Below are 26322 nucleotides of genomic sequence, written 5' to 3' on the forward strand. Positions count from 1 at the left end.
GAAATTACTTTCAGGTAGTCAGCAGAGTCACTAGAAAACCTTTTTGAACCGTTTGGCTAAGAAATGACCTTCCAAACAGCTTGCTGATCACAACAGCCACCGTGCTTAATTTCAAGTGGCTTGATTTGGAAGCTTAGCTCAAGTGATGCCTGCTAAAAAGGGGGACTAGCTTGATGCTGCTCCTGGCTCCCTCCCTGTGCACGTGTGCACAGCTGTAGCTCAGAGATGCTCTTGCAGTAGTGCAAGAATAACTTGTCCTTGCACAGGTTGTTGTGAGCTTGGAGCTTGCTGTTGGCTGTGATACACCAGCACAGCCACCTTTGATAACTGAGAGCTCACTGGTATTCAGTCTCTAATAACGTAGCAGGGTCATTTTAGCTTTCTGCCAGAGTTACTTAGGTTCTGGATGGTCAGTCTGATACACCCTCCCCTAGCCCACTTGGTATTTATAACTCAATGTGGACTTGTTGCTATGGTCTCTGATAAGCGCTTGCTGAACAGTATCACTAAAAATACCCTGGCCACCTTGGGAAGCCTTTTAAAAACACATCTTTCCATGAGCTCATCTCATGTTGTCAACAGAAATAGCTGTGTGCCGCAGTGCCTGCTTGTGCTGGGCACCAGTTGCTCCGAGGTGTGTGTGTTTACAGGGCTTCATGTCTGCTTAGCCTCTGAAGCCTTGAGTCTCACGCTCTTTCCCCACTTCTCATGAACTGCGGAGTCTGACGGGGTGTTAGGGCTTGTGGAAATTTGAGAGCAGATAGTGCAAAGCCTCAGAGCAGGAGGCAGTTGAATCCAGTTCTTCATCAAGATGCTGCTTTGATTATGGACCAATTTTACAGGTTTATGAGATTCAGCTTTTTCATTTGACAACCTGGTGGAGGTTGTGTTGGGGTTCCCCCGCCCCTGCCTTTTTTCCATCGCTTGACTTCTGCTTTTATCTTGGCTTCTTGCTCAACCTTAGAGAAACCAGGTGACACTCAGGGCAAAGAGGTCAAAGCAGCTGAGAGAGGAGTGGGATTGCCAAGAGGTGTCTGTCTCTGCTGGCTTTTGCCATCATCCTTGAGGTGTGGGAGGGCAAAGAAGGGGCAGGAGTCAACAACGGGTGATAGGCTGTGATTGCTAACCTACTGTGCTGCCAGTCACCCTGCTATTACACTATACTGATCCCACATCTCAGCAGCTGTGGCTGAGGGACAAACAAGAAAACAAACCTGTGGATTGCAAAATCAGAGCTAGAACCAAACCACTTGAGCCTGAGAGAGACTAATCAGTAAAGAAAGGCTTGAGCTGACTGAAGACCGGGAGCCCCCTCTGAAGTTCTGCACAGAACTTGCTGCTTCTGAACCCTGTTTGCTCTTCTCCTGGGTGTATGTTAACCCTTTAAGCTTGCTTGGAAGAGTACTGCTGTACCCTGTATCCAGTTAATGATCCTTGCCAGACACCTGTAGAACAACACTGGCACTGTTTCTCCCTGAAGCAACAGTGGGATTTTTTTTTTATTTTTTTTTTCCCTTACGAGTACAAAAATACGCGACCGTTGCAGTAAAATTAGAATTATAGCGTGGTGCTGTGGTAGATTAGCTGACCTTCTCTTTCTTACTACAGTAGCACTTGTACAATGGGCTTGGTGCTGCCGCTGTGGAGTGACACCTTGATCCACCTGGACGGGGATGGGTGAGTGTCTTTTTTATGTTCTAGATCAATAGCAAAGGGTCTCTGTGTGTGAGCTTACAGCATGGTGTATGGGGAAGGATTCAAATGATTGCAGAGCCCTAACAGGTCCAGCAGACCCTCCTGGTGTTGGCCTGTATCGAGTTAGTAGGCTCAAAGGCCCTAAATCACAGTGGTTATGGCAGGGAACACCAATAATTGACTTATCTGTGAATAAACACGCACTGAGACGGTGGCTTGTGTGTGTTTAAGCTGGAGTAAAGGAGCTTTTAGTGGTGAGTGGGTGTGTAGTGAAAGCTCCTTAAAGGGATCCTATTATGCGTTCCTCCATCACGCTTCCAGCAGGCAGCGTTCGGCTGAACATAAAATAAGAATGGTGTTTCTCTGCCAAATAGACACCTGACTTGCAGACTCTTGTTTGTGCCAGTCACAAAGGCTGTCCAGTGCAGTGCGTGGAATGATGTTTCTTTCCTTGGTAGCTGCCCCAGGATCACTTTAGCTGGAGACTGTTGATCCCAGCTGTGGCACTGAATTTGTGTTGCCAAGGTAAACAGCCCAGCCCAGCACTGTCCCAGTGTCTTAGTTTCATTCCTGAACAGCAGCTGCTTTAAAAAGTTACCTTAGAGCTTTTAGCCTGCTATTTTGATCTGTTTGCTAGCTGAACTCATCAGTGTATGCATAGGGCTAGTCCCTTGCTCTTCTAATGTGCTACAAACTATCAGTTATTAACTAAAAAGTGGCTTTTTGGACCCATTTTTACTGTGCCTTTTTTTCCTCTCTCCAGAGGGTTCAGTGTATCAACAGATAACAGGGTTCATATATTCAAGCCAGTGTCTGTACAGGCAATGTGGTAAGTACTTACTATAATCTGTCCCAGTGATCCTTTTTTCCAAGGTGTTTTGGCTGCCTGAGCTTTTAAAAAGCAGGTGCTGCTTTGCATTATTGGTATCTTGAGACCTACTCAAGCAGCTAGAAGTCTCCTTCAGAGACAGGGAAGGAAGTTTCATACCAAAATAAAAAAACATGCAAGTGCTGGTGTACAGCAGTGAGTTTCTAATGTTGCTTCAGCCGCACCTTTGTCTCAGCTGGGGGCAGGAAGGAATAGGGTAATTTTCCTTGCAAAGGGTTGCTGCTTTGAATCTCTCCAAAGCAGAATTGCTTTGAGCATGTGTTTGAAATACATTCATTTTTTTTTATTTGTCATAAATAAGGAAATACACGCTGTGCATATTTTAGGAGTCTCTGTCTCCAGTGAGATATGTTCATTGTGATAGTGAGAAGGAAAGAGAAGCTGCCTGCATTTTTCTCCCCTTTTAGGGTGGCTCATGTAAGAATGTAGTGGCCATGGAAGTATTTCTGGCTCAAGCTTCTTTGCATTGCAGAAATACATTGCCTGTCAGGGTGTCATGCTACTGTGTCACCCTAGTGATTTTGACCTGGATCCTTCTGATCTTAGTCAAAGATTTAAAACAAGCTAAAAATAGGAGAGCGAGGATTTGTTTACCAGCAGCAGCTGCAGAAACTTCTGATATCCCTTGTGCAGTGAGAGAGGACAGACACCTAAACACCTCAGTAAAGTCAAGTCCTAAGCCCTTGGTTGTTGTGCAGCTCTCCTGGTGTCCCTGCTCTGCACTCAGGGGAGCTGATGTTACAGTAGTTCTCAGAGCACCCTGTCTTGGCCACAAACTCCGCATCTTACATATGGTTTAGGTAGTTGTAGCAGTCTTTGGAGCCAGAGATGCAGATGGTTTTGCCCCTCTGAAATGTGGGCACCTTTTCTGCCACCCAGGCTTTTCTTTTCATACTTCAGTTAAGGCATATGCGCTCTTGCAGTGTGTGATTATCCACAGCCTTGTGCCTAGTGCCAGGGGCTGTTGCATGTAGGACTGGGGTTTGTACTAACGGATGGGACATGAGCAGCACCCTGGATTTGGCTGCTGCTTTGTGCTTGATACCAACCTGAGGAAGAAATTATAATCCTGCAAGTATTTTTCCCTTTCTAGGTCTGCTCTGCAGAGTTTACATAAGGCTTGTGAGGTGGCACGACTCAACAATTACTACCCAGGGAGCCTCTTCCTCACGTGGGTCAGTTACTATGAGAGCCATATCAACTCCGACCAGTTGTCAGTAAATGAGTGGAATGCAATGCAAGATGTCCAGTCCCACCGGCCCGACTCGCCCGCCCTCTTCACAGATGTGTAAGTTGGTCTGGCTCTGCTAAGCCGAAGTGTTTGGCTGTCAAGCACTGCAGTATCCAAATGAGACAGTTTCCACAAGTGATTACTCTTTAATTAGGTATTAACGAGGAAAAGCTTCCTGTTCCAGGTAGTAAGCAGACCCCTAGTTAGGTAGACACCAGCGCTGGAAGTTTAGCTCTTGGGGCTCTCTTGTATCTCCTCCAGCCTGTTTTCAGTCTAGTTGTTTATCTTGGGCTTTAGGCTTGCACATCTTTGCTTCTGCAAGGTAAGTCCTGTGTTTCTGGTGAGCGAGAGGTGTGGTGTATTCTAGTACCTAGGCCTTCCTCTTGGCTGGTTTTGTCCTCTGATTTCCAGGCCTAGTGTCTCTTAGAAGGAACAGGCTTCTCTGAACTTTGCTCTTACACTAGTGCACGTCCAAGCACATGTTTGGAGTAACGTGGTCTTTTTTTTCCTCAGTTAATTTTGCTGTGAAGTGAAACATTTATGTATGGACTTTTGAGACTCTGAGCTCAGAAGGATCCTCATAGGCACCCATCTGATACATCTGAGAATGGGGACAAAGAACAGTGCAGTTTTTCATCATCCTGAGGAGCTCTGCAAGTGTGCAACAGGACAGTATATAGGTCCCAGTCTGCATCCAGCTAAATGCAAGGATGTCTGGTGATACATGGTCCAAAACAGCGGCTGAAGTAGATAGGTAGACAGTTTGGAAAGGGAAAATGTTTAGGCTATATCAACATTCAAGGTTTATAACCCTTGTAATTAGTAATTGCTGATGGTACTGATACCATATAACCTCAAAGGTAGTCTGTGTCCAGATGTGATGCCGAGTGTGAGGGCTTAGTTGCCTGGTTTGTAGTAGTAGAAATGACTTCACTTGCCCCAGCTGCTTTACCAGTATAATAGTGCCATTGGTTGATTTATGCTCCCAGATATTTCCTGTTGTTGAAGTTCAGTGAGTCAATAATAATGCTAAGCAGTTGTTCAGCTGTGAACAAGTCTTCACACTTGATTGTTTTTTAATGTACAAGGAGGGTGGCTGAAAAGTTTTGGCAGGCTGTCAGATTAATATTCCCTTGTATTTTTTCATATATAAATTTTATGCAATGTACCCTTTTCCCTGGTGGCAGCAATTGTATGGTTTCCTGGAGACACCTAGACAGCATTCTCTTAATTGAGTCCTGAATGTGTGAGGTTAAAAGTACCAGGAACTTCCATGATTTTTATTTGTGGACAACCAGTTGGACACTTGTAAAGCAGAGAAGTGTCTGTACAGTCACCATCTTGGCACCCTTCCAGAGAAAGGTGGTGTGAGATGTTACTGCTGGGTCCCTTCTAAAGACGATGGGTGAGCCAGCTCTGTGCTGCTGCTCTGTTGCAGTTTCCCCTGGTGTTAGGCTATTTTTGCAGCTGGTGATAAGGGCCCTGGCAGCAGAGGCTGGAGGAATGCACAGAGGCTTAGCTGCCCTCGTTTCTCCATGTAAGGAGCTTTGGAGCTGTTACCTTTCCAAGAAAGGTAGAGGGAGGCTTAGATATTGCTCCAGAGAGTTTAATGCAGCCTTCCCAATTTAAATTTTACCAAATACCAGAGGTTCTCTGGATGACTACAGTGGATTAGGAGCATTCAGTTAGTCTTTTCCATATGCAACTGGGAATCTAAACTGGGCTTTACAGTCACCTAAATTCCCTCCAGCTGAGGACATGCTTGGGGGAAGTAGTGTGAGTATATGAGACTCTGCAGAGTATCCAGTCTATACAATACCTGCTTAAAAAGTGCCATGTGTTCAGTTTGTTTCCCTTCCCAGTCACTCTGTTGCTTTCTTCTGATAGCCCAACTGAGCGGGAACGCACAGAACGGCTAATTAAGACCAAGTTAAGGGAGATCATGATGCAGAAAGATTTGGAGAACATCACATCAAAAGAGGTGAGAGTGGTGAGGGAGCAGCACTGGAAGTGCTGTTGTGCAAACTAGAGAGCTCTGTACTTTACCGTGAAGAAAGGCCAAAACAAAAATTTCCTTGCGTTTCCTCCCCATCCAGATACGGACCGAGCTGGAGATGCAGATGGTCTGTAACCTGCGGGAGTTCAAGGAGTTCATTGACAATGAAATGATAGTGATCCTTGGGCAGATGGACAGCCCCACACAGATATTTGATCATGTCTTTTTGGTAAGTCTAACAGTGAATTCAAGAGTAAACACGCCTAACACTTTTCACTATGGCTTGGTTGACACAAAGGCCTCTGGAGGAACTCTGAAGGAGACGTTGGCTGATCCTGGGGTCACATACTCTTAAGCAAGACACTAGTGCTACTGAAGAAGAGCAGCCCAGCTTCTTGGCTGTACTAAAGTTTGCTGTACAACACCAGCCAGGCTGTAGACCCTGTCGCTAGAGGATAGAAGAGAAAACGTCCTAATTCTAACTACTCTTCAGGGCTGTCTCCACTGATGCAAGAACAGTTTTGCAGCTTTAACTGTCGAGGGTACCCAATGCCAAGTTCTTAGAGTATACGTGTGTTTAGGAAGGGCATAGCTACAGCAAAGAGGGAGGGGAGTTGCTGGGGAGAGCTGTGTAACATGCAGGTAGAATGACACTCTTGCATCATGGAAAGCTCTGAGTTCATATGATCTGGTAGGAGCAGAGGAGTTTAACAAAGAATCCTGGAGAGAAGTCACTTGAGGAAACCTAAACATTTCGCTTTTTAATGTTTTGCTTGGTTAGTTGCCTTTCATTGCTGCTGGGGCCTGTCTAATTACTGCACCTCCTTCTGGTGAGTCAGCACTCCGCTGCATTTCCCAGCCCTGAAGCAACGGACGCAGGTTTGGTTGGGCTGTCTAGCCTATGAGGTTGGCTCAGCTTTAAACAAAGCCATTCCACTTGGGCCAGCTGGGCTTCCCAAATCAAGAGGGCCTCTCCCAGTCTCCTGAAACTTAGTGCCATGGCTCAGAAGGGGTGGTGTATGTTAATGTGAGTGCTCCCAATAAATTGTGGTGGGCTAGAGCCAGGAAACTTAAAGTACCTACAATGTAATGGATTTTTTTTTTTTTTTGGTAGACTATGTGTTCTCTGGAGAGAGATGTGTTGCAGGCTTACAGTGCTAGTCAAAAGCAGTGCAGGCAGTTCAGTCCAGTGCAAAGCTTGGAGTCTTGGCTCCGAGTGCATTTAATGGGAATGACCTATAAAACAAGGCTTGCAGGCAGCACCAAGGAGAAGAGCTGTGGCTAATGTGTGCAATAGAAGTATTTGAAAAGCTGCTCTCTGCAGTGAGGGGTAGTGCTTGCTGGGGCTGGGCGTTAGCTTAATTCAGGAGCCTGTATACTGCAAGGCAGAGGCGTGCAGTGAGGTCTCTGGAGGGCACGGAGCTGTTTCCTTTCAGGTGGAGGTAAGAGCCCTGTGGGATCCCACTTAGGGAGTGCTAAAATAACTAAGCAGAAAATGAGACCTGATGATGGTGCTGATTGCGGGTCAAAGTACAGGAGAAAGGCTTTCACCACTGCAGCATTGTTTTCCATACCCATGGAAACTGGTGGTTCCCAGGCCTGAATTAAAGTATTCTTCCTTGGCCAGAAAGAGATGGCATGAAGCTAACTTAAGTCTGGAGGGCTAGGGTAAATACAACAGGGATCAAAATACGTTCAGCTTAAATTTTGAAGGAAGCCTTTGTCTTGAGTGATTTTTGTCCTCAGTCAGGCTTTCTGTGTTTGAGCAGGAAACAGGCAACTTGGAGGCCCTGCATCTGCCACAAAGAAGGTTCACTAGCCAGGGTTAAATGTGTTTACTTCTCTGCTCACACAGGCTTTGAATGTGGAGAGAAGAGGTGTAACCCAAGTGAGCTTACAGTGTTGCTGCCTTTGATGTGTGATGGGTGTTTCATGTATAAAGAGCACCTGGATGGTTTTAAAATGCAGGCAGTCTCTCTTCTGCAGGGTAGAGCTGGCAGCAGCCTCAAGGGAAAGGGTGGAGTGGTCTTGTCTTCAATGTTGATTTGTCAGCGTTTGCAGGAAGTGCCAACCTATGGTGCTGGGCTCCTGCTTTGCAGAGCTGCTTGTTGCTTCAGAATAGATCTGGTTAATGGGGTGAGATAAGGTGCTGAACATCAGCCCTGTTACCACTCTTCTCTGTACCCCTTTACTCAAAAGAACCCCCACTCGCCAACACTTGGCTGACCAGCTGCTTCCTATAGTTCGTTGGTGACAATCCCTCTGTCCATCAGTTGTCTGGCCATGCCTTCCTTCTGGTTGAAGTGTCCCTTTGCATGTTTTCCCTGCAGGGCTCGGAATGGAACGCCTCCAATTTGGAAGACTTGCAGAACAGAGGGTAAGTAGCTTCAGGCCATCAGCTTAAAAGCAAGAGCCTGGCCTCAACACTTGTCTATGCAACAAACTCTGTTCCATACCTGCTGTGTAACCTGAGCCTCACTAAAGGGTTTGCAGATCAGAACAAGCTCTTGCTTCCTCCAAACTTGGCGTCCCACTAACAGGCACCCTAAAGTAAAAGAATCTTGTACCCTGACCTTGACTGACATCCCCTCGGCGATCAAAGGAAGCCAACAATCTCATAGCTATAAGGAGCAAAAAGCTACAGTTACTTCACTGGGTGCTGCGTGGTTGGCTCTGTGCCCCCTGCTTCAGCCCGTTCTTCTGGAGTAAGGTCTCAAGATTACAGAGGCAATTTAGAGTCTGGACCTCCGGCCTGTGGCAGGAAGGAAAATCTGTAGAAGAGTGTGTGTTGCTTTGAGTGAGGCCCAGTAGGAAGTAAAGTCCTGTAGCTCTTGGGCTTAGCATTGATGGGTTCCTCTGTCTCCTGCCCTTTTTCCCTTCCAGGCTTAAGCTTAGTGTGTTCTTTCTCTAGGCCAGGTGGATCTAAGCACCAGGATTTTGCAATTAAATCATTATGGGATTGGCTTGTTTGTGCCAATCCAGTGGGGAAAAAAAAAAAACCTAATCACTCTGCTGAGTTTAATTGATAGCATGCTTCTGTACCTCGGAGAATCAGCCTGGCAAAACTGACCCTCCTCATTCAGCTCAGGGTCTCCTGCCACTTCCTTGGGTCAGCCCAGGTCCTTTTGACTGCCAGTGATCTCATACCTGCTAGGGAAAAGGGATGTCCCTCCCTTGTGATGCTCTTGTTCTGTCTGATATCCCAGCATGAGTGCGGTTCATAAGCATCTTACGAGTAACCCTCAGGGCTAAAAATACTGGATGTAGTCTACATAAATACCATATGCTTTCTCTAGCAGTTTCCTTTCCAGAAAATTTAGGGATAAGAAATAAATCCTCCCCAGTGGCTCATTGTCTGTTACATCTCTCTCTAGTTATTTTTTGCATTTATTTAACTACGGTGTTGCTCAAGAGCTTACGCCTTCAATCTTCCTGTGTTGTTAGTGCAGCAGGAGGAGGGACTTAGAGAGGGGCTTTGAGAAAGTGTCCAGACACTGCCTGAACAGTCACTGCAGGAGCTGCTGTGACACTTGGAGAGGTGATGGGCAAGCCGTGTAACCTGACATAGCATAGAGGATGTTTCTGTGCAGTATAGATGGGAGCCCTTTTATAAGAGGTTAGGCTCTACATTGCTCGGCAAAACCTTTTGTCTGTGTTAGTTGCTGCTTCCTTGCATTAAGTCCTGGTTTCCAAGGAGGTGTGTTCGAGGCTGCAACTTCAAATTCTTTGAGTTTTGCCACTCGCAAAGCAAGGCAGGTCTGTTGTGTAGCAGCTGTGATATTTCTCTGAACTCATTGCGTTCTGCACACTCTGGATTTTTATCTGCTGTCTGTTTCCATGCAGGGTGCGGTATATTTTGAATGTGACTCGAGAAATAGATAACTTCTTCCCTGGACTCTTCGAATACCACAATATTCGGGTATATGATGAAGAAGCAACAGATCTTCTGGCTTACTGGAATGACACATACAAATTCATCTCCAAGGCAAAGTAAGTCTTTTCAGAACAGAACAAACATTTAGAAGATGTGCACTAAGCATTTTATATTTTCCTGCTGATTTTCTTAACTACTTTTCTTCCTTGCCTACCTAGGATCAAACCATTTTCATTTTGTGGTTTCTGTCTAAGTGTTAGAGTTGCCTTCTGCAAATTTTCAGTCTTGTGGGTGCTTGTACAAGGAGCAGGTAGGACTAGTGAGGGGTTTCTGCCCAGTTGCAGTCCAGGCAAACCGTGGAGGAGATCATTCCTGTACTAGAGAGCTAACAGTTCACCTGCTACTTAGGAAATGCTGTGGATCTGCAGAGGTGCTGGTGGGAGGAAAGGGCAGTAACAAACTGAGCAGGGCTTAACAAAAGGAAGAAGCAAAACCTTATCAGCCAAACACAAACGTAAGTTGTTCTCTGCATTGTGAGGTTGTACAATGAAACCCACAGTCTGAAAGTGATTTCTTGTAGCATAATGCTCCAGAGCAAACTCTTACCTTTAACAGGAGTAAATGCCTGTGTAGGTCTCTGAGCTGTCAGTTCCAGTGAGTGATCTGATAGTGGATGCTGAAAGTAGGGCCTTTTCACTGCAAGGAACTGCATCCCAGTTATATGAGCTGTCTCCAGTTAATTCAACAGCATTCTTAAGGGAAAACTGGTGAGAAAGCAGATTGGCAATATGTTGCCTTTAAAGTATTATTTCCATTGTAGCAGTCTGTCATCTCTTAACTGTAGCTGGTGCTTGCAATTATTCATAGCCTTTAAAAGCTGACTTGTTTGACTGTGGCTCAAGACTTACTTGATGTAAGATTATTTCTTCAAAAGACGTCGTCATATTCCCTTAAGTATTGATTTTGAATTGTTGCCATCCTCAGAAGTATTCTCCTGCCCAGAATATTTTCCATTGAGGTTTAAACGATTGGGCCTCGGTACTATGTATGAGGTGATATAAGTTAATGATCTTCCAAACTGGGGCAATTACTGTATCCCCTTCTTTGCCCTGTCTGCTTGTTGTGTTTGGGGTTTATTTTAGTCACCAAAGCATTGCAATGTTTTGACTCATTTGATTTTCAAGGTTGAGAAAGTCTTTGAGCAGTCTAAAGGCTGCTATAGCCCCTTATACCCCAAACAGTGCAGTCATCTCTGAGTGTCTGCGGAGTGTGGATGCAGGTACAGGCTCAGACAGCTGCGAGCAGCTGAGGTCTGAGCTTGTCGAGGCACATGACCGTGTGTGCTCTCTGGCCTCCTGGTTTGTCCTGTTGGATCTTTACACGGCTGGCAATCCAGAAAACCTAGCACTTAAAGGAGAAAATGAAAGGTGCCAAACCCACATTCTCTCAGCCTGCTCTGCACCAATGCTGTCCGGCTCACAGGGTTCACAGAGAAGGGCCGTAGCCTTCTCCTCATATTTCATGGCAGACAAATGTGTTTTAATTCCTTGGAGCAGAGTACTGGCTGCCCTTTCAGGCTCTATACGAGCCTCCCTAAGCAGAGTAGCTGCTCATTGCATGCAAAGGCACTGTTTGCTTTCCCTTCAATCAGAAAAGACAAAGCAGAAGATCTTCTATCTGATGGCAGCAGGGCACAGGCTGCAGCCGTCATTTGAGGTCTCTGCCTCCGCCCGTGGGCAGGTCCATCTTTTCCACTCGCATTTAGACAGGTACCGTGGTGAAGGACTGTTACAAACAGAACAGGGTGGGGAGATTTCTACCTAGAGACAGTCCTAAGAAATGGTATGGAGAAAAATCTGCCAAGTTGGTCCACAGGGCTTTTGACTGGATTTGCACTTAGCAGTATCTTGAGATGTGGATGGAAGCTAGGTGGGGTTTCAAACACCCGAGTAAAGCAATGTTGTTCAGCCAATTGCCAAACTCAATAATAAGCTGTCAAAAGTTTGCAGTAGAAGAACATCTCTGTTGGCGGCTACCTTGAACTGCTCAGTATCTTCCAGGGATGTGTTTTTAAAGTTTCTAAACTGTGACATCGTGTTTGTGTGATAGATGCCCTTTTTATTATTGCAGGAGTACTGCTTGATACCAGTGGGCCATTTGGGCTGAGTTCAAGGATGCTATATTAGTCTTTAGCAGTCTTCATAAATACCTGCAAACAGCTGATGTTTGTCCGCTTTGCAATAAAAGTTTCAGAATCTGTTAAGAATATTAAGACCTTATTCTTCACTTTCTTTGTGTGTCTTGCTCCACTTTATAAATTGGATTATCAGATCACATTCCAGACTTCAATTTAGGCCACAGTCTTGAAAATGTGTTTGGTAATGCTCTGGTAAAGAAGTTGGTATTTTCTTAAGCTTTTCAGAGGTTGTGTTTTCTATTTAATGATCCTCTTTTGTCTTTCTCCTGCTTCAGGAAAAATGGTTCTAAGTGCCTGGTGCACTGCAAGATGGGAGTGAGCCGCTCGGCATCCACGGTGATCGCCTACGCCATGAAGGAGTACGGCTGGAACCTGGACAGGGCCTACAACTACGTGAAGGAACGGCGCACCGTCACCAAGCCCAACCCCAGCTTTATGCGGCAGTTGGAGGAATACCAAGGGATCCTGCTAGCCAGGTGAGTGGAAGGAATGACCCCGATTACTGATGGTAAGGCGTAAGACTTAAATGTGTTTTAATTAGAACTTCCATCACTGCATTATGTAAGCTCGTGATTGACTTGGGAAAGATAGTGCTCTGTTTTCATGGGTTATCTCAGCTGAGCCTGGGAAAATGGGCATAATAAAGATCTTTTAAGAGGCTGCTTGGCTTCTAGGATGGTGGGTTGGGTTTTTTTTTTTGGAGAGTAGCATCCCATGAACTGCTATCCAAATGGAACATTCAGAGCTGAGCAGACTCCAGCAGAGATAAATGATGTTGCTATTGCTTGTAACATCACTTGGCAGGGAACTCGCTTTGTCTCCATCTCAGCCTTACAGTTCCCTGTTGAACATGCCCCTCCTCAGCAGCTGGTCTGGTTTTATTTAGATCCCTTCGGTAAGTGTTGGTGTTAGGGGAGGGGACAGGATGTTCTGTGCATTGCAACAGCGATGTTTATTCCTGCATGGAGTCCTGAGGCTGGTCTGGAGCTGGGCCTGGGTACAGGCAAGTGTGTTGTAATCCCAAGCCTATCACCTGATTAGCAAAAAGACATAAATATTGCATGTTTCTGAGAAATCCATTTGTAAGCTGCGTTTAAGCAACATCTTCACGTGATCAGCTGGAAGGAGGTAGTGATACTCTGTTTTGCCAGATTACAATATTTTGTTTAGGATCCTGGTGTGCTTTGCCAGGGAGCAGATCTGAAGCAAAGCAGAATTACTCAAGCTGAGCCTCCTGCCGCAGGAGGTGGCTCTTAGTGTGTTTTGACCAAAGTAATTATTTCATAGCTTCTTGGTGCAGTTGAAAGGCACTGCATTGTGTAGTTCTTTACAGCAGCTCAGGCACTAATATACTCTCTTTAGGACACACTTCTCACCTCTGCTTGGTTTTGTCCCTTTGGGTCTGTCCCATCCACATGCAAAGACTTCCTTTGTCTTTTTCTTCACTAATGACATTGCTCCTTTGCTCTTCACCTGCTTCCAGTTGAGTATCTCGCTGCTGGGCCAGGTTTGGATTCCCAATTTTTATCCCAAACCCCTGGTGTAAGCTCCTGTCATTGAAGTGTGCTTCCTCTTTCCCTCTCTGCACAGCAACCTAAGGGCTCCTCCCAGCTTATTCCCTGATTAGGTGCATCCACAAGATCTTTGTCCTCCACCTTTTCCTGTGCCCGCCATCCCCCTGCTCCCCAGAGGCTGACTGCCATAATTACCCTCTTTCTGAAAAAAACAGCCAAGTAGTACTGAATCACATAAATCACAGTGGAATAGATACTTTAAAAATTGTGCTCTTCTAGACTGAAACCCCCTTCTTTGGTGCCTCGTGTGACACCAAACGTGCTGCTGCCAGTTAATAAAGGTCAGTGCTTAACTCTGAGCTAGACTTGACCTGACCAGTGTGGTGTGCTGTGTAGCATTGAGCAGACTGGGAAATTAGATTTTGCTAGGGTGAACTGGATGGAGAAAAAGAAACTTTTTGGATGTGAAAAACATGTCTACATCCTTTGCAACAGGTTGGTGAATGCCTGTGAGCCCTGGGCTGGTAGCCCTTAGCCCTGCAGTTGGTTTAGGTAAACTGTCAGTCTGGTAGTTGCTGGCACACCTGCAGAGCGACCCCATACAAACATTTTGGTTAAGGATTTTTTTTTTCTCCTGTTTTCCAGGAATTTATTATTCAGGAGGCAAATCTTTCTTGCTGCCATCATTTATATGGTGTGTGACTCCTCTCCCACTTAAGCATGCCACTGCTTCTGACCTGCTCTGCAAGTCCCCATACAATGGCACAAACAGGATTACTTGCGAGGCTTTAAAAAATGCAAGAGCAGTGCATTACATCTGTGTGTGTAGCACTGAAAAGCCCGCAGTAAATGAAGCTTCAGTGAAGCAAGGAATGGCCTCTCTGTGCTGCAAAAATGGTCCCTCTCTACACAGTTCCTCTCTCGGCTCCAAACTGCGTTTTTAGCTCTTGCTTCTCTGTGTTATTTAGCTTTGCCCTCTGGCCACCTTGTTTATTGCTGCGGTATTCCGGGACAGGTAAAAAAAACCCAAAACAAAACACAAAACAAAAACAAAAAACCCAACAGATTCATGCTCATGTGACTGCTCCGATTTCAGAGGGAAGGTATGTGAGGGCAGCCATGTGCTCGCACTATCTAGTTACGGTTTTGTGTTGGGGTTATAGCAACTGGGATATGTTTTCCAGCTGTAAAATGAAAACCCCCTGCCTGCTTTTAGTCACAACAACAAGCATGTTTTGCTCTTGGAGACTGCAATACTTCCTGGGATTAGTTAAACTGTCCCCTCTCTCTGGTGATAGGCACAGAAAAGCTGAGCCAGCCCTGTTTATTTTATTAGTTACGAATAAGTTACGGATAAATTTGGGATCCTCTATGCCTTGTGCAACTTGTGAATCAACAGCAGTAGTTTTATACCAGAGGCTGCAGTGTGGCGGTCCAAAGCTGGTGTGGACACAAGCCGGCCAGCCCTGGTGCTGTCCCCAGACCTCATGCCGTGTCTGGCACACCAGGGGCACTGCCCAGGAAAGTCAAGAGGTGGCTGTGGGCTCTAGGTAGGGATGTGAGCTCCTGTTCTCTGACCCTGCTTTTAGCACCTCTTGCAGGTTGTAAGGCTGGAGGAAGTGTGAGATTAGTAGTTAGTACAATACACCTCTCCCAGCGGTTGTTGACACCTGCTTTGATTCTCAGATCAAGGCTGTGCTAGGCAAGTCTGGTTTGTTCACACACGAGGGTAATTTAACTTCCAAAATCAGATGTGCAGCAGAGTGCTGGATTCGAGCACTGAAGCGCCAGGGTAGGAGGTGCCCTCAGAAAACATCAGTAACTTCTCCCCAGGTTACATGAGCAGAGACGTGGGAAATCTTTGGCATCTCATACAGAGTCTCAGCAACAGCCTGCCCCACGGACAAGCCTGGTTCTGCAGCCAGTGTGAGACTTTGCTCCAAAACCCATTAGAGCACGTGCACCCCAGAGCAACGCCTTTTGGCCTCTAGTCTTGACTCCTCTCTCCTCTAGAAGGGCCTGATTCTTCCCTGTCTCGTATACTGGGGTTGTAGCTGATGATGGGGTTGGAAAGCTAAACAAACCTACGATGGATTATTTTCTTAGCTGCTGGGCACCCACAACTAAGCTGGTACATTGTAATTAGTTCAATAGCATCTGTTAATTAACTTACTGCAGCCAGTGGATGTGTCTGGGAGCGCCTGCTCCAACTAGCAAGGGACTAGGGAGGTTTTGCAAGGTCTCTTGCAGATCGAAGGACCTTTCTGTGGTATCTGCTCTCCTCCTAGGGGCAAACGGTGGAAGCACAGCCCTGTGGCCATGGTCACTCAGCAAAGCCCTTGCAGACGTGGCTAGCTGGTGTGGTTTCACTGAGGGAAGTTGCCTCCTTTGCTTTCTCTAAACCCAGGGGCATGGGCTGGGTTGTTTGGCAGGTGGAGATCAGGAAGGTGGTACAATGCCGCAGACAGTTGCTTGGCCTTGTGACTCTTCAGACCTTCCTAAAGGGGCTTTCCAAGAGCTGCTGAACTCCTGAGCTTCCTTCCTGTGAAAGGCAGGTGGTGGTTTGGGGTGCTTGTTGGCTGTTGAGGGTGTCTTCTGTATTTTACACACACCCACACCCACTCACCCCACCCTACCCCCTTGGTTACCAGAGCCCAGTTACCGATCGCTGAAGCTATTCAAAGAAGGAGCCACGAGGGAAATTGGACTTTGTTCAGCATCCACCATCCACTCACGGCCAGGAATAGGGACCTTGTCTCTTCTAGTCATTGCTTACTCAGTAGCAAATAAATGCTTGCTGGCTGAGAAAGGCACAAATTCTGTAGTCAATTAAGTATTGCATTTGTTGAGTAGACTGGTAAAATACTGCTGGGTAATACACATTTGTGGAGCAGGACGGTGCCATGGGGTTTAGCTGCTGGAAAGTGACTTGTTACTGGGGTCGGCTTGTCCAGCAGCAAGTTTGGCCCTGAACTGTTCAGATGAAGCTGCAGTTGTGGTCAATGACTCCAGTATTTGGCACTTTTTTTTTTTTTTTCATTTCATTGCATCCTCTTCCAACAAGATGATTCTAGCTCTGGTATGTGAAAACACTACTCAATGTTTTCATTTGCCTTTCTTCCCCACAGCAAACAGCGACATAATAAACTGTGGCGCTCACATTCAGACAGTGACCTCTCGGACCATCATGAGCCCATCTGCAAGTCCGGACTGGAGCTGAACAAAAAGGAGATCACCACCTCAGCTGACCAGATCTCAGAGGCGAAAACCAATGACAACCAGCAACCAATGTCTCCCATCTACTCAACTGAGCTAGACAGGGAGCAGCAGCTCCCAGAGGATGCAAACATGATCGAAGAGATGTGTGTGAAGGAGAGAAGGATCCACCTGGAGTTTACATGTCAAGACTTCCACGCTGAGCAGATGGAGGACAAGCTAAACCTGAACAATATCAATAGCTGTACGACAGGATGTTGTGTAGACTCTGTCCCCCCTGATAACTGCCACGCTTCTGAGGCCTTAATGCAACTCCAGCACTCCTTGGAAATAACAGAGTTTCCTGATTTGGCAGTGGACGATCTAGAAAAAGATGCCCTTAAGCCTGATATGAACGTGCACTTGGTTCCCATGGAAGAATTCACTTCGTGCTTAAAAGACTTTCCCCAGTCTCCAAACCAAAATTCCCCGAGCCTCCAACAGAATCCCCAGCCAGAAGTGACAGACCTCAGTACAGACAGGATTGATTTCTTCAGTGCTCTGGAGAAATTTGTGGAGCTTTCCCAGGAGAGCCGGTCGCGCACCTGCTCCCATTCCAGGACAGAGGAGCAAGGGAGTGGAAGGAACGGGGTCTCCAGGGTGCCTGTGCTGGAAGTGCCACCTGCTGCAGATGGGAGTGCAGATGCTCAAAGAAACAGCTCTGGAAACTCTCCTCAGGCATCAGATGATTCTTCCACAGATGAAGAACAACAAAAGGTTAAATCAACTTGCTTGTTTTTCTAGGAGCTGCTGCTTAAATCTGTCTGTGGGTAGTTCTCTTGCTGTGAGGTTGCTGTGGACAGGGGATTTTCTAGCCTTGGTTTTCACTGACCAGGGTAGCTGTTTGGGGAGGGATTGCTAGAAGTTTCCCTTTTTCTTCACTTTTAGATGCTTGCCCTGTTCTGCACTTTTTCCTGAAACATCTCTCTGCTGGCAGTGGCAGGGTACTGGCTGAGTCGACCTTGATGTGACCTGCTGTGCTGTTCTCATGAGAAACTTATTTTTGAGTTTTGCATCAGGAGAGCAGATAGGTGGGACTTGACCCACTAATGCAGCTGAACCCTGAACAGCAGAGGCCAGCCAGCGTCCTGAACCTGTGCAGATATTTATCAGACTTGAAAAATCCACCGAAGAATAGGACAAAACTGGCACCTTTCCCTGGTTGGGAAGTGCCAGCATTGGGTTAGTAAATCAAGGCAGATGTAGAGCTTCCACTGCTGGAAGCAGAGAATGAGCCTTCCAGGCCTGGGGTGATGGATCAGTCACGTCGTGGCTCGCTTCTCTCCTAGGTAGAGAGATGTTTCTGACAATATTTAGTAACCTCTAAATTGAGGTACCTTTCTCTTATAATTGCTTTCCACCCTCTATGACTCTCACAGGAATTGGTAGTGTCCAGGGCCATCATTTTCTGGGAGCTTCTCTTATTTAAATTCCACACTGCATTGCTTGAATCTTTTCTGTCTCCATGTGAGGCAGTAAGGGTCTTCCAAATATAATAGGCCAGTGCTGTCTCTAATGATTTGGCAGAAACTGTCTGTGCCGATAGGGGAGTCTCTCTGGCCATTTTCCTCTGGGAAACCAGAGTGTTTCAGCACTTGGTCATTCTTTATGCTCTATTTCTATTCCTATTCACTCCCATACATGAGCAGAATCTTTCATGTTTTCAGTTCAAAACTGCACTTTTAGCAACATCAGGATTTTTTTGTTAACTGGGCTTTATTTAAAAAAAGGATTAAATTTCCCTTGGAGTTTGTGACAATTAAATAAAAGTTCTTAAATCTCAGTCTAGGTAAAACTGGAGGCTGGAATATGTTAAATGCAGTCCCAGAGACAACAATGCTTTTACATTAGTGATTATGGCACTTGTAATCTATCCGCATGCACTCGCACGTGTGCTTTTTGTTCCTTTGGGGACGTATATTTCCCCATTTCCTTTAAGCTGCTGCCATTTGCTCTATGTCAGCACAGCTGATCCACTTTGTAATTCTCCTGTTTCTGTGTTGCAGGAGATCTCTGAGCTGCCTAGTGCAGGCCACCTCACAAGATCTCACTCAGAAAATGCCATTTCTGTGAAGGAAATTATCACCGAGATTGAGTCAATCAACCAGGGAGCAGGACCTGCCCAGCAGAAAGAGAGTTCAGCCAACCTCACCCAGACACCAAAGAGGAACACGGTGCATGACCTGCCAGTGGAGGCCATTTGGGCATCAGAAAAGGGGGAACAGAGCGAAGGAGCCTGTGCTGGACACCAGGAAAAGGAGAAGGACCCTCTGCAAGCTGAGCAAGAACCTGCCCCCCCCCTGCAACCATCTTCTGGTAAATCAGACCTGGAGAAAAGCAGCCCTGGCGGGGAGCAGCAAGAGCCTCGCAGCTCCATCAACCCTGAACCCAAGTGGTGCCCCGGCTCTGTCCGACGAGCCACCCTGGAGTTCGAGGAGCGCTTGAGACAGGAGCAGGAGCACCAGCACACGTCCCCGGTCTGCGTCTTACCCACCCGCAAGAACTCCAGGAACGACTCTCCTGCTGCCGAGCTCCTGCCTCGGGGGAAGAGCGAGGAGCCGCCCCTGGAGCTGGCTCCGGAGGGTGACAAGGCACAGGGAGCAGGTGCTGAGGAGCTGCTGCTGCCTCCCGAGGAAGAGCTGCCTGCAGACAGACACCTGCCTGCACCCCTTGCCTCCCCTGCGCAGGAGTCCCTGCCTGCAGAGCCCAGCCTGCGGCAGGAGGGAACAGCTCAAGAGCACAGGACAGTGGTCTCATTTGATGGGATGGAGGAGCCATCTCTGCCCTCCCTCCTCCCGAAAAGAGTTGAAATCATTGAATACGCTCCCACGGCCAAGTCTGCAGAGCGCCCCGACGCAAGCTGTGAGCAGGGCGGGCTGGCCGCCGCCATCCCGTCTTTAGATGAAAACTTGAACCCTTCATTGTGCTCAGAGAAGGCCCCAACCTGCCTCAGAACTCTGACGCTGGTAAACCTCTCGCTGCCGGAGCACGCGGTACACAAGCAGGCCGCCTTCACTGTGGGCAGCCCCAGCGAGGAAGGTGGGGGGTTATCTCTTCACCTTGGTGCTGCGTCTCCCTCTACACCTTCGGCCAGCCTAGATCGCTCTCCTTACCCCTACATAATTCACCTGGAAGGCGTCACTGAGCAGAGCACGGGTACAGACGATGAGCCGCTCACGCCCTGTGGCACTGAGGGAGACGCCGCTCTCCCACCCAGGGACAGACCCAAATCCCTCTGCAGGGCGGGGACCGGCACCTCGAGGCAGCTGAGCCACGAGGACTTGAGCAGCCAACGTGCCGAAAACATGGACCTTCTGGACATCTCCTTCCTGTGTTACAGCCTCCCCCGCAGCTCCAGCAGCCACAACGTGGAGGAGCGCAGCAACAGCCCCGGGCTGGTCAAGCAAAGAGCAAAAGAAATAGAGGCTCGGATCCGGCACGCGGGGCTCACCATGCCCTCCCCCATGAAACGCTCGGCCTCCTTGGCCAAACTGAACTGCCTGGGCCTCTCCAAGGACGACTTATCCGAGAGGCAGTCGGCCTCTGCCGATGCCAACCCTGTGCTTCTCACCTGTGTTGCTCTCAGTCGAGGCTTTTGCGGGGGGAGGTTGGAGAGGGGCTCAGAAAGCGCGTGTGGAAAGCATCGCCTTTCCTCCCCGGAGCCCGCTAAGCATTTTGTGGAACAGCTCAGAACAGCCGAGTGCATTGCCCAGAGCAAGCCGGTGGAGAGGCCGCTAGCTCAGTACGCCAAAGAGTGTGGCTCCAGCCAGCAGAGTTTGTTTTCCAGCACGGATCCAACGTGGACTAGCTCCGAGGAGGGTCCTCCACTGCTTCAGGTGCAGGTCCTGGACTCCTTGTCTCCAACTCGAGGTCTGGCTGTCGCACCCCGGCAGCAGCACGGGAGAACTCATCCTCTGAGGAAGCTCAAAAAGACCAATGATAAAAAGCGAACAACCAATCCCCTCTATAATACAATGTGATCCTGAGCCCTCGGCTGTGGTTTCTTACCGAGAACCCGTGGTGTTGCGTTCACGTAAGGGGCAGGTGTAATATAAGGAACATGCACTTTATTGGTTAATTTTATATATATATTGTCATTTTACTGTTCCTGGCGCATGTAGGTGTGGGTTGGTTCTTCTGTGTGTGACTCTGACTGCAGGACTGTTTGGGTTTTTTTAAGTTTTTTAACTCAGATAACCTCAAATGTTCTTTTTTTGTTGTTGTTAGTTTGTTTTAAAAGAACACCTTTAACATGCGAAAATTTGATGTTGGCTTGCTTTGGCAAGGTGGAGTTTTGCTTAGAACCAGATCCTAGTTCCTAACTTGAATTTTCCCCATGCCTTGAAATGGTGCTGGGCAGTTGTTGGGGTGAGAGCCCCCATAAATGTGAAGGCTGTGCCAAGGTCCCTTTGGCCTTTCTTTGGTTTCTATAAACTGGAACTCCACGATGCTGGCAGATCACTCACAAAGCTGCTTCAGGACAAACCCCCAGGCTCTGTTCAGCTGGTGCATCCCCAAAAGGAGCACACAGGGGTGAATCCTCCTGACGGATGGGCTCTGAGAACCCGGGGCAGCCTGGCACCGAGCTCAGCGCTCGCCTCCTGCTGTGGGTCGTGCAGAGCCCCCCCGTTTTGTGGTGAGGTGGAGCAGAACTCCTCCACAAAACTGCCAAGCTCACCTCTCCTTGGCTGTCCCAGACCTGCGGGTGAGAGGAGGAGAGCCCCCAAGCCAGTGTGTTCTTTTAAAACAAACGCCTCGTTAGGGTTTTAACCCTCCCATTACTTGAATACTGCTGTGGGCCTTCCAAGTTCATGGCCATATCATCTGTCCTCGGCCCTCCTGCTGCCTCTCCTCTGCCTGAAAGCTGTTCTTGTCTCGTGCTGCCTGAGTTTTCCTCTTTTCTTTGCCACACTCACAGGCACTTCTGGTCGCTCCCAAACCTAGAGGTTGATTGTTACACGACATATTGCCCCTACTGAATGCAAAGCTTTGTCCTCTCTGCTGTCACTCCTAACACTCAACCCAGAGGGAAGGTCTTTTCTGGAAGTTTTTTTTCTTTTTTTCTTTTTTTTTTTTTTTCCCTAAATTGTATATATGGTATTTATATAGATTTTTTTTTTTGTCATTTCTATGGGTTTTTTTTAAAAAAAAGGGCAAGACTGAATTCTGTAAACTGGAAAACAAAACCACCTTACTCAAACTCAGTGCTGTTCATTGTAATCTGCACAGAAATGGGAGTGGATTTGATGTTGTAAGCTGTCTTCCCTTTCTAAAAGTGAGCCTTGATGCCAGCCTTTGCCAAACGTGTCCCTTCTCCAGTCCTGCGTGAACCCCCATTACCCCACTGCGGGAAGAGCACTGCAGCTCTGTCTGTCTCCCTCCCGCTTGAAGCTGGGTTTCAGAAGTGCCAGCTGGACATGGGAAAGCTGTTGGCTGCTCCGAGCCATTCTGCAGTTTCTTGCTTCCCTGGAGAACCTGTTTGAAGACTCTTCTCCAAATTTTATCAAATTATTTTATGGTTCCCAAGCAGTTGGGCTAAATCAAAGCTCCTTATTTCCAGCCGTGCATGTCAGCAAATTGTGTGTGTGCTGTAGGAGCAGAGAGAAAGGCCCTTGGCTGTACAGCCAGGAGAGCTCTGGGTCCTGTCTGCAGTCCCGTGGCAGGTCTGTGGCAGAAGAGCGTGTCTGAGCTGGTGCTTGGCTCTGGCCCAGACCTGCCCTCCAGGGAGGAGCAAAGCGGAGAGAAGATGCAGAATGGCTCCAGCTGCTGAAAGCCCAAGCATGGGGAGGACGCGGTGTGGGACGAGCAGCAGACAGGGCCGTGCCTAGAAAGCAGTGCTGATGCTGCAGAGCCTTGCGAGCTCTGATGGGGCAAACTTGTGTTGAGTGCACAGCACCGGAGTGCTCTGGAGTATTGGGAAGCAGCGTGCGCCTGCCCTGGGGAAGGAGTGTCCATAACCCCCCCAGCTTGCCCGCAGCCCCTGGCAGAGGATAGCCTAGCAGTTTACAAAGTAATCCCACCTCACTACCTTCCTGTAACTCCCAGAGCTCCTCCCGCACTGCCTGGCAGAGCCTGTGTGCCCTCAGCCTGGGCACGGGGCCGTGAGCGTCTGTCTGTCCTTGTCCAGCAGCATCGTGCCCTTCGTCCTTCCCTTTCCGAGGAGCCTGAGCCCTGCCGGGGGGTTGTTGCCCGTGCTAGCTGCAGGCTGGAGCACAGCCCGAAGTAGCCCAGCAGGGCCCTGTCTTGGGTCAAATAGCACGTCGTCCCAGGCCATTTCAGTCACTAGAAGTCACCCAAGTCCCTGGCCCAGGTTGCCAGATACTTCTTTGGGACACTGAAAAACATTTGGCTTCTCCTAGCCCACTCCAGCTGGCTACAGAGCTGGGCAGGCAGTGTGGAAAGGCCAAGTGGCTCATATCATCTTGTAAAGGACAATTTCAGTCCTTGCCTCGCCCACAAACCTCACCAGACCCCACCACCCACCATTCCTGCTCCCAAGGACATGTCTGCATGCCCCTCTGCGGGCAGAAGGGACGGGGTGCTGCCAAGCCTGCCCTGTGTTGGGGGGAGCAGGCTTGGCTGGCAGCGTGTCCTGGTGACAAGGATCTGCTTGGGAGGGGAAAGCCCTGTATATAATTTGTTCCCTTGAGAAGGGAGGAGGAAGAAGATTAGGTTTCTTTACCCAGTTATTCCTCGGGAGAAATACCCTGTAGGAAGGCTCTTCCATGCAGACCAGAAATGCTGCTTCCTTCCAATACTCTGCTGCTGTCTGGGTGCTTCAGCTGGGGAGAGCGGCAAAGGGGCAAATCCCCTGGCAGGGAGGTGCTTTGCTCTGCCCTTGTCCTCATGCTGGCCCAGTACAACTGTGGTTTTTCCCTGAGAAGCCTGCAGACGGGCGGAGGGAGTTGGGGAAGGCGGTTCTCTTGCAGAGTTTAGGCGGTTTTGGAGGTCTGGAGGCTCCGACGTGGGCAGCAGAAAGGCTGGAGGGACGTGTCACATGCAGCTTTGCGGGGGTCCTGGGGCCTCCTTGCTGGGGCAGTGGAGCCACCAAGTCCCTGGCATCAGAGGGCTCTGCCTGGGGACTCTTGTCCCTTCTCCATGCTGGTGGATCATGGGTGGGTGGTGGCTCGCTCCTGGTCCCTTTGGCCACCCCACGAGAGCTTCTTGTGACCTGCTGAGCACCACGGGGAGCAGCACCTCCAGGATGCTCAGCAGCTGACAAGCCTCACTGATAGAGGGGTTTTAAGAGAAACCTGTTGTTCTAAGGGCATTTTTGTACAAAGCAATGGTTCTTTTGGTCTCTTGCAAAGCCCTCTCGGAGGACGCTTTATTGTTTACATTGACTCCTGTACGATATCTCAGCCATCGCCTCCCCCCTTGCCCGCCCCGACTCGGCTGTACTGTAACGGAGCCTTGCACAAATGGATAGCGTGTGCGTGAAACTGGTTTTTACACTGCGTTCTGTTGCACTCGGTGTGCGTGCGTGTGTGCGTGTGTCCGGTCTGCTTGAGAAGTTGTGACATGTACAAATCTCTCCCTTTTCAACCCCTTCCTGGGGGCACGGTCCCAGCGGGTGGCAGGAGGGTCAGGAGGTAACGCTGCTTCTGGCTCCCTCGGCTGTTCCGTGGGGCAGGGATCGGCTCCGTGTCCCTCTGCCAGCAGACGCCTGGTGGAGGGGATCCCACCCCAGCTCCGGCTACTCCAGGGACCTTCTGGGAGGAATGAGACGCTGGGAATTGGCACAGGCACCGGGGCCCAGCGGCTCCCAGAGCTCCCCAGCTCTCGCAGCCCAGCAGCAGGAGGAAGCCATACCCGCCGCAGGTCCCCTGCACCCATCGTGGTGCGTCCTGCCTTAATCTGGTCCGAGCTCCACACCAGCGCCAACACTTCTCCCTAAGGGAGGGACCCCCCGAGCCCTTGCTGGCGTGGGGCAGAGGCAGGCGCTGGCCTTGGCGCAGGAGGGGTCTGGGTCACCCTCCAGCAGTGCTGCCAGAGGTGCGAACAGCCCACCCGTACTGCAGACATCTCTGTTGGCACAAAAGGAGGTGCCGGTGCCTTGTATTTTCCTGTGTGGACATGTGACGTCTGCGCGCTGGCTCGTCGGGAGCGCTGCAGGACCGGGCAGTTTGGCCGCACCGTGTCCTGAAGCAGAAGCCCTCGGGGACGGCTGGCGGTGGAGTTGCAAACCGGGGAGGGGAGCGCTTCTGTCTGCCCCTCCTGGATCTTCCTTGGTGGCTGGGATTGTCCCCTTTCCCCCTAAAGACTTTATGACCGATGTGTTCCGCTGTTTTTAAATGTGAACTTGTGCACTGATGTGCAGATTCAATGTTCTTGTTACCGAATGAATAAAGTTTTATTTTGAAGATGATTCAGGTGTGCTGCCTCCTGCTTGGGACTGGGGCTGGTGTCAGAGCACGGGGCAGCAGCAGGGCTCCGGGGAGCCAGAGCAGGGTTGGTCACTCATGTCCCCTGCCCAAAGCATCGATGGACCCATCTTGTCCCAAGTGACCTGTGCAAGGGCCAAGGAGCCCCGAGCAAGGTGCACTCCCAGCTCCTGCTTCAGTTACAGGGAAGATGTCAGGGTTGTGTGTGTAAAACTGCTGGGTGCCCTCGCTGCAGGGAGGGTCCTGGGGTTTAAGCTCTAAGGAGTATGCGAGGGTTTAGCTTGACCGTGGCCCACCCAGGAGCTGAGCCAAATCCAAGCCCGAATAACCACAGCGTGAGGGGATCTGTGCTGGGAAACAACCCATCTCGGCTGAGCTGGTTTTGCTCCGTTGTGGGGCTGTGCTGGGAGGGGACCAGATCCCCAGGAGCTCAGCCTCACCCTCCCTGCACGAAGCTTCTCGCTGCGCCAGGACCGAGCGAGCACCAGGGCATGGCGGGGCCAGCTGTGTCCCTGGGGTGCCCTGTCCGTGTCCCCCCCTCATCACCCACTGGGGAAAGGCTTCCCAGGGCCTTCCCTCCACTTGCTGGGACTGTGGTTTGGAGGTGGGGACATAGGACATGGGGTTCACACAGTCCCCGCTCTCCAAGGGCAGAGTGGGATGGGGCAGGCAGGGGGTACCACTGCAGCCCCCTCGCTCCCTGCCCCCCTTTGGCCGGGCGAGCAAGGATGTCACCTTTGCCCTGCCTTTTTGCCTGTTGCCCGCTCCTGCCCAGCTCAGCCAATGCTCGTCCGGCGCCGCTCGGTGCCCTTGTAGGGTCCAGGGCTTTGCTGCCTTTCCAGGAACCACGGCTCCCCTCCCACGGCTCCCCGAGCCCTACAATCCCTTAATCCCCTTGGGCCAGGGCATCCCCGCGGGGCTGGGCTCTGCTAAATCCCAAATCGGGCTTTTGAATGTGCCCGTAACCATCCCGCTGCGCAGGGCTGGGGCTGACGTGGGCTCACCCCTCCCTGGGTTTGCAGCCCCCTTGCTCCCGGGGGGGGCGGTGGTGAACCCTTGGGGTGCCCCCGGGGCCAGCCCGTGTCTGTGGGCTCTGTGGGGGTGGCCCCAGGGTGCAGGGGGGGGTGTCCAGCAGCAGCCCCGTGTCCCAGTTGAGCCCTGGGCAGAGGTGACCCCCGGGGTGATGGCAGCCTGGAGGAGGGGGGGCGAGAACTGACCCTCCCCTTGCTTTCCCCCGATATTTTAGAAAGACGCTGGCGGGAGGGGGCAGAGGGGGCGCACACCCCC

The 26322-nt window shown here is 49.5% G+C and overlaps 1 protein-coding gene across 1 annotated transcript in view; it reads left to right on the forward strand.

Annotated features, from left to right (window-relative positions):
* Positions 1 to 25019, forward strand: part of SSH2 (slingshot protein phosphatase 2) — a 39056-nt gene extending 14037 nt beyond the window's left edge. Inside the window, exons 5-14 of the mRNA XM_026861827.1 lie at positions 1609 to 1677; positions 2459 to 2524; positions 3678 to 3872; positions 5703 to 5796; positions 5912 to 6040; positions 8142 to 8188; positions 9655 to 9801; positions 12158 to 12358; positions 16525 to 17368; positions 18658 to 25019. Coding sequence (XP_026717628.1) covers positions 1609 to 1677; positions 2459 to 2524; positions 3678 to 3872; positions 5703 to 5796; positions 5912 to 6040; positions 8142 to 8188; positions 9655 to 9801; positions 12158 to 12358; positions 16525 to 17368; positions 18658 to 20631 — 3766 coding nt within the window. The 3' untranslated portion in view covers positions 20632 to 25019. The remainder of the gene's footprint in view (positions 1 to 1608; positions 1678 to 2458; positions 2525 to 3677; positions 3873 to 5702; positions 5797 to 5911; positions 6041 to 8141; positions 8189 to 9654; positions 9802 to 12157; positions 12359 to 16524; positions 17369 to 18657) is intronic.
* Positions 25020 to 26322: the final 1303 nt, after the last annotated feature.

This window comes from Athene cunicularia (genome assembly GCF_003259725.1).
Source record: "Athene cunicularia isolate RWA chromosome 19 unlocalized genomic scaffold, athCun1 chr19_part1, whole genome shotgun sequence".
Classification (NCBI taxonomy): Eukaryota; Metazoa; Chordata; class Aves; order Strigiformes; family Strigidae; genus Athene; species Athene cunicularia.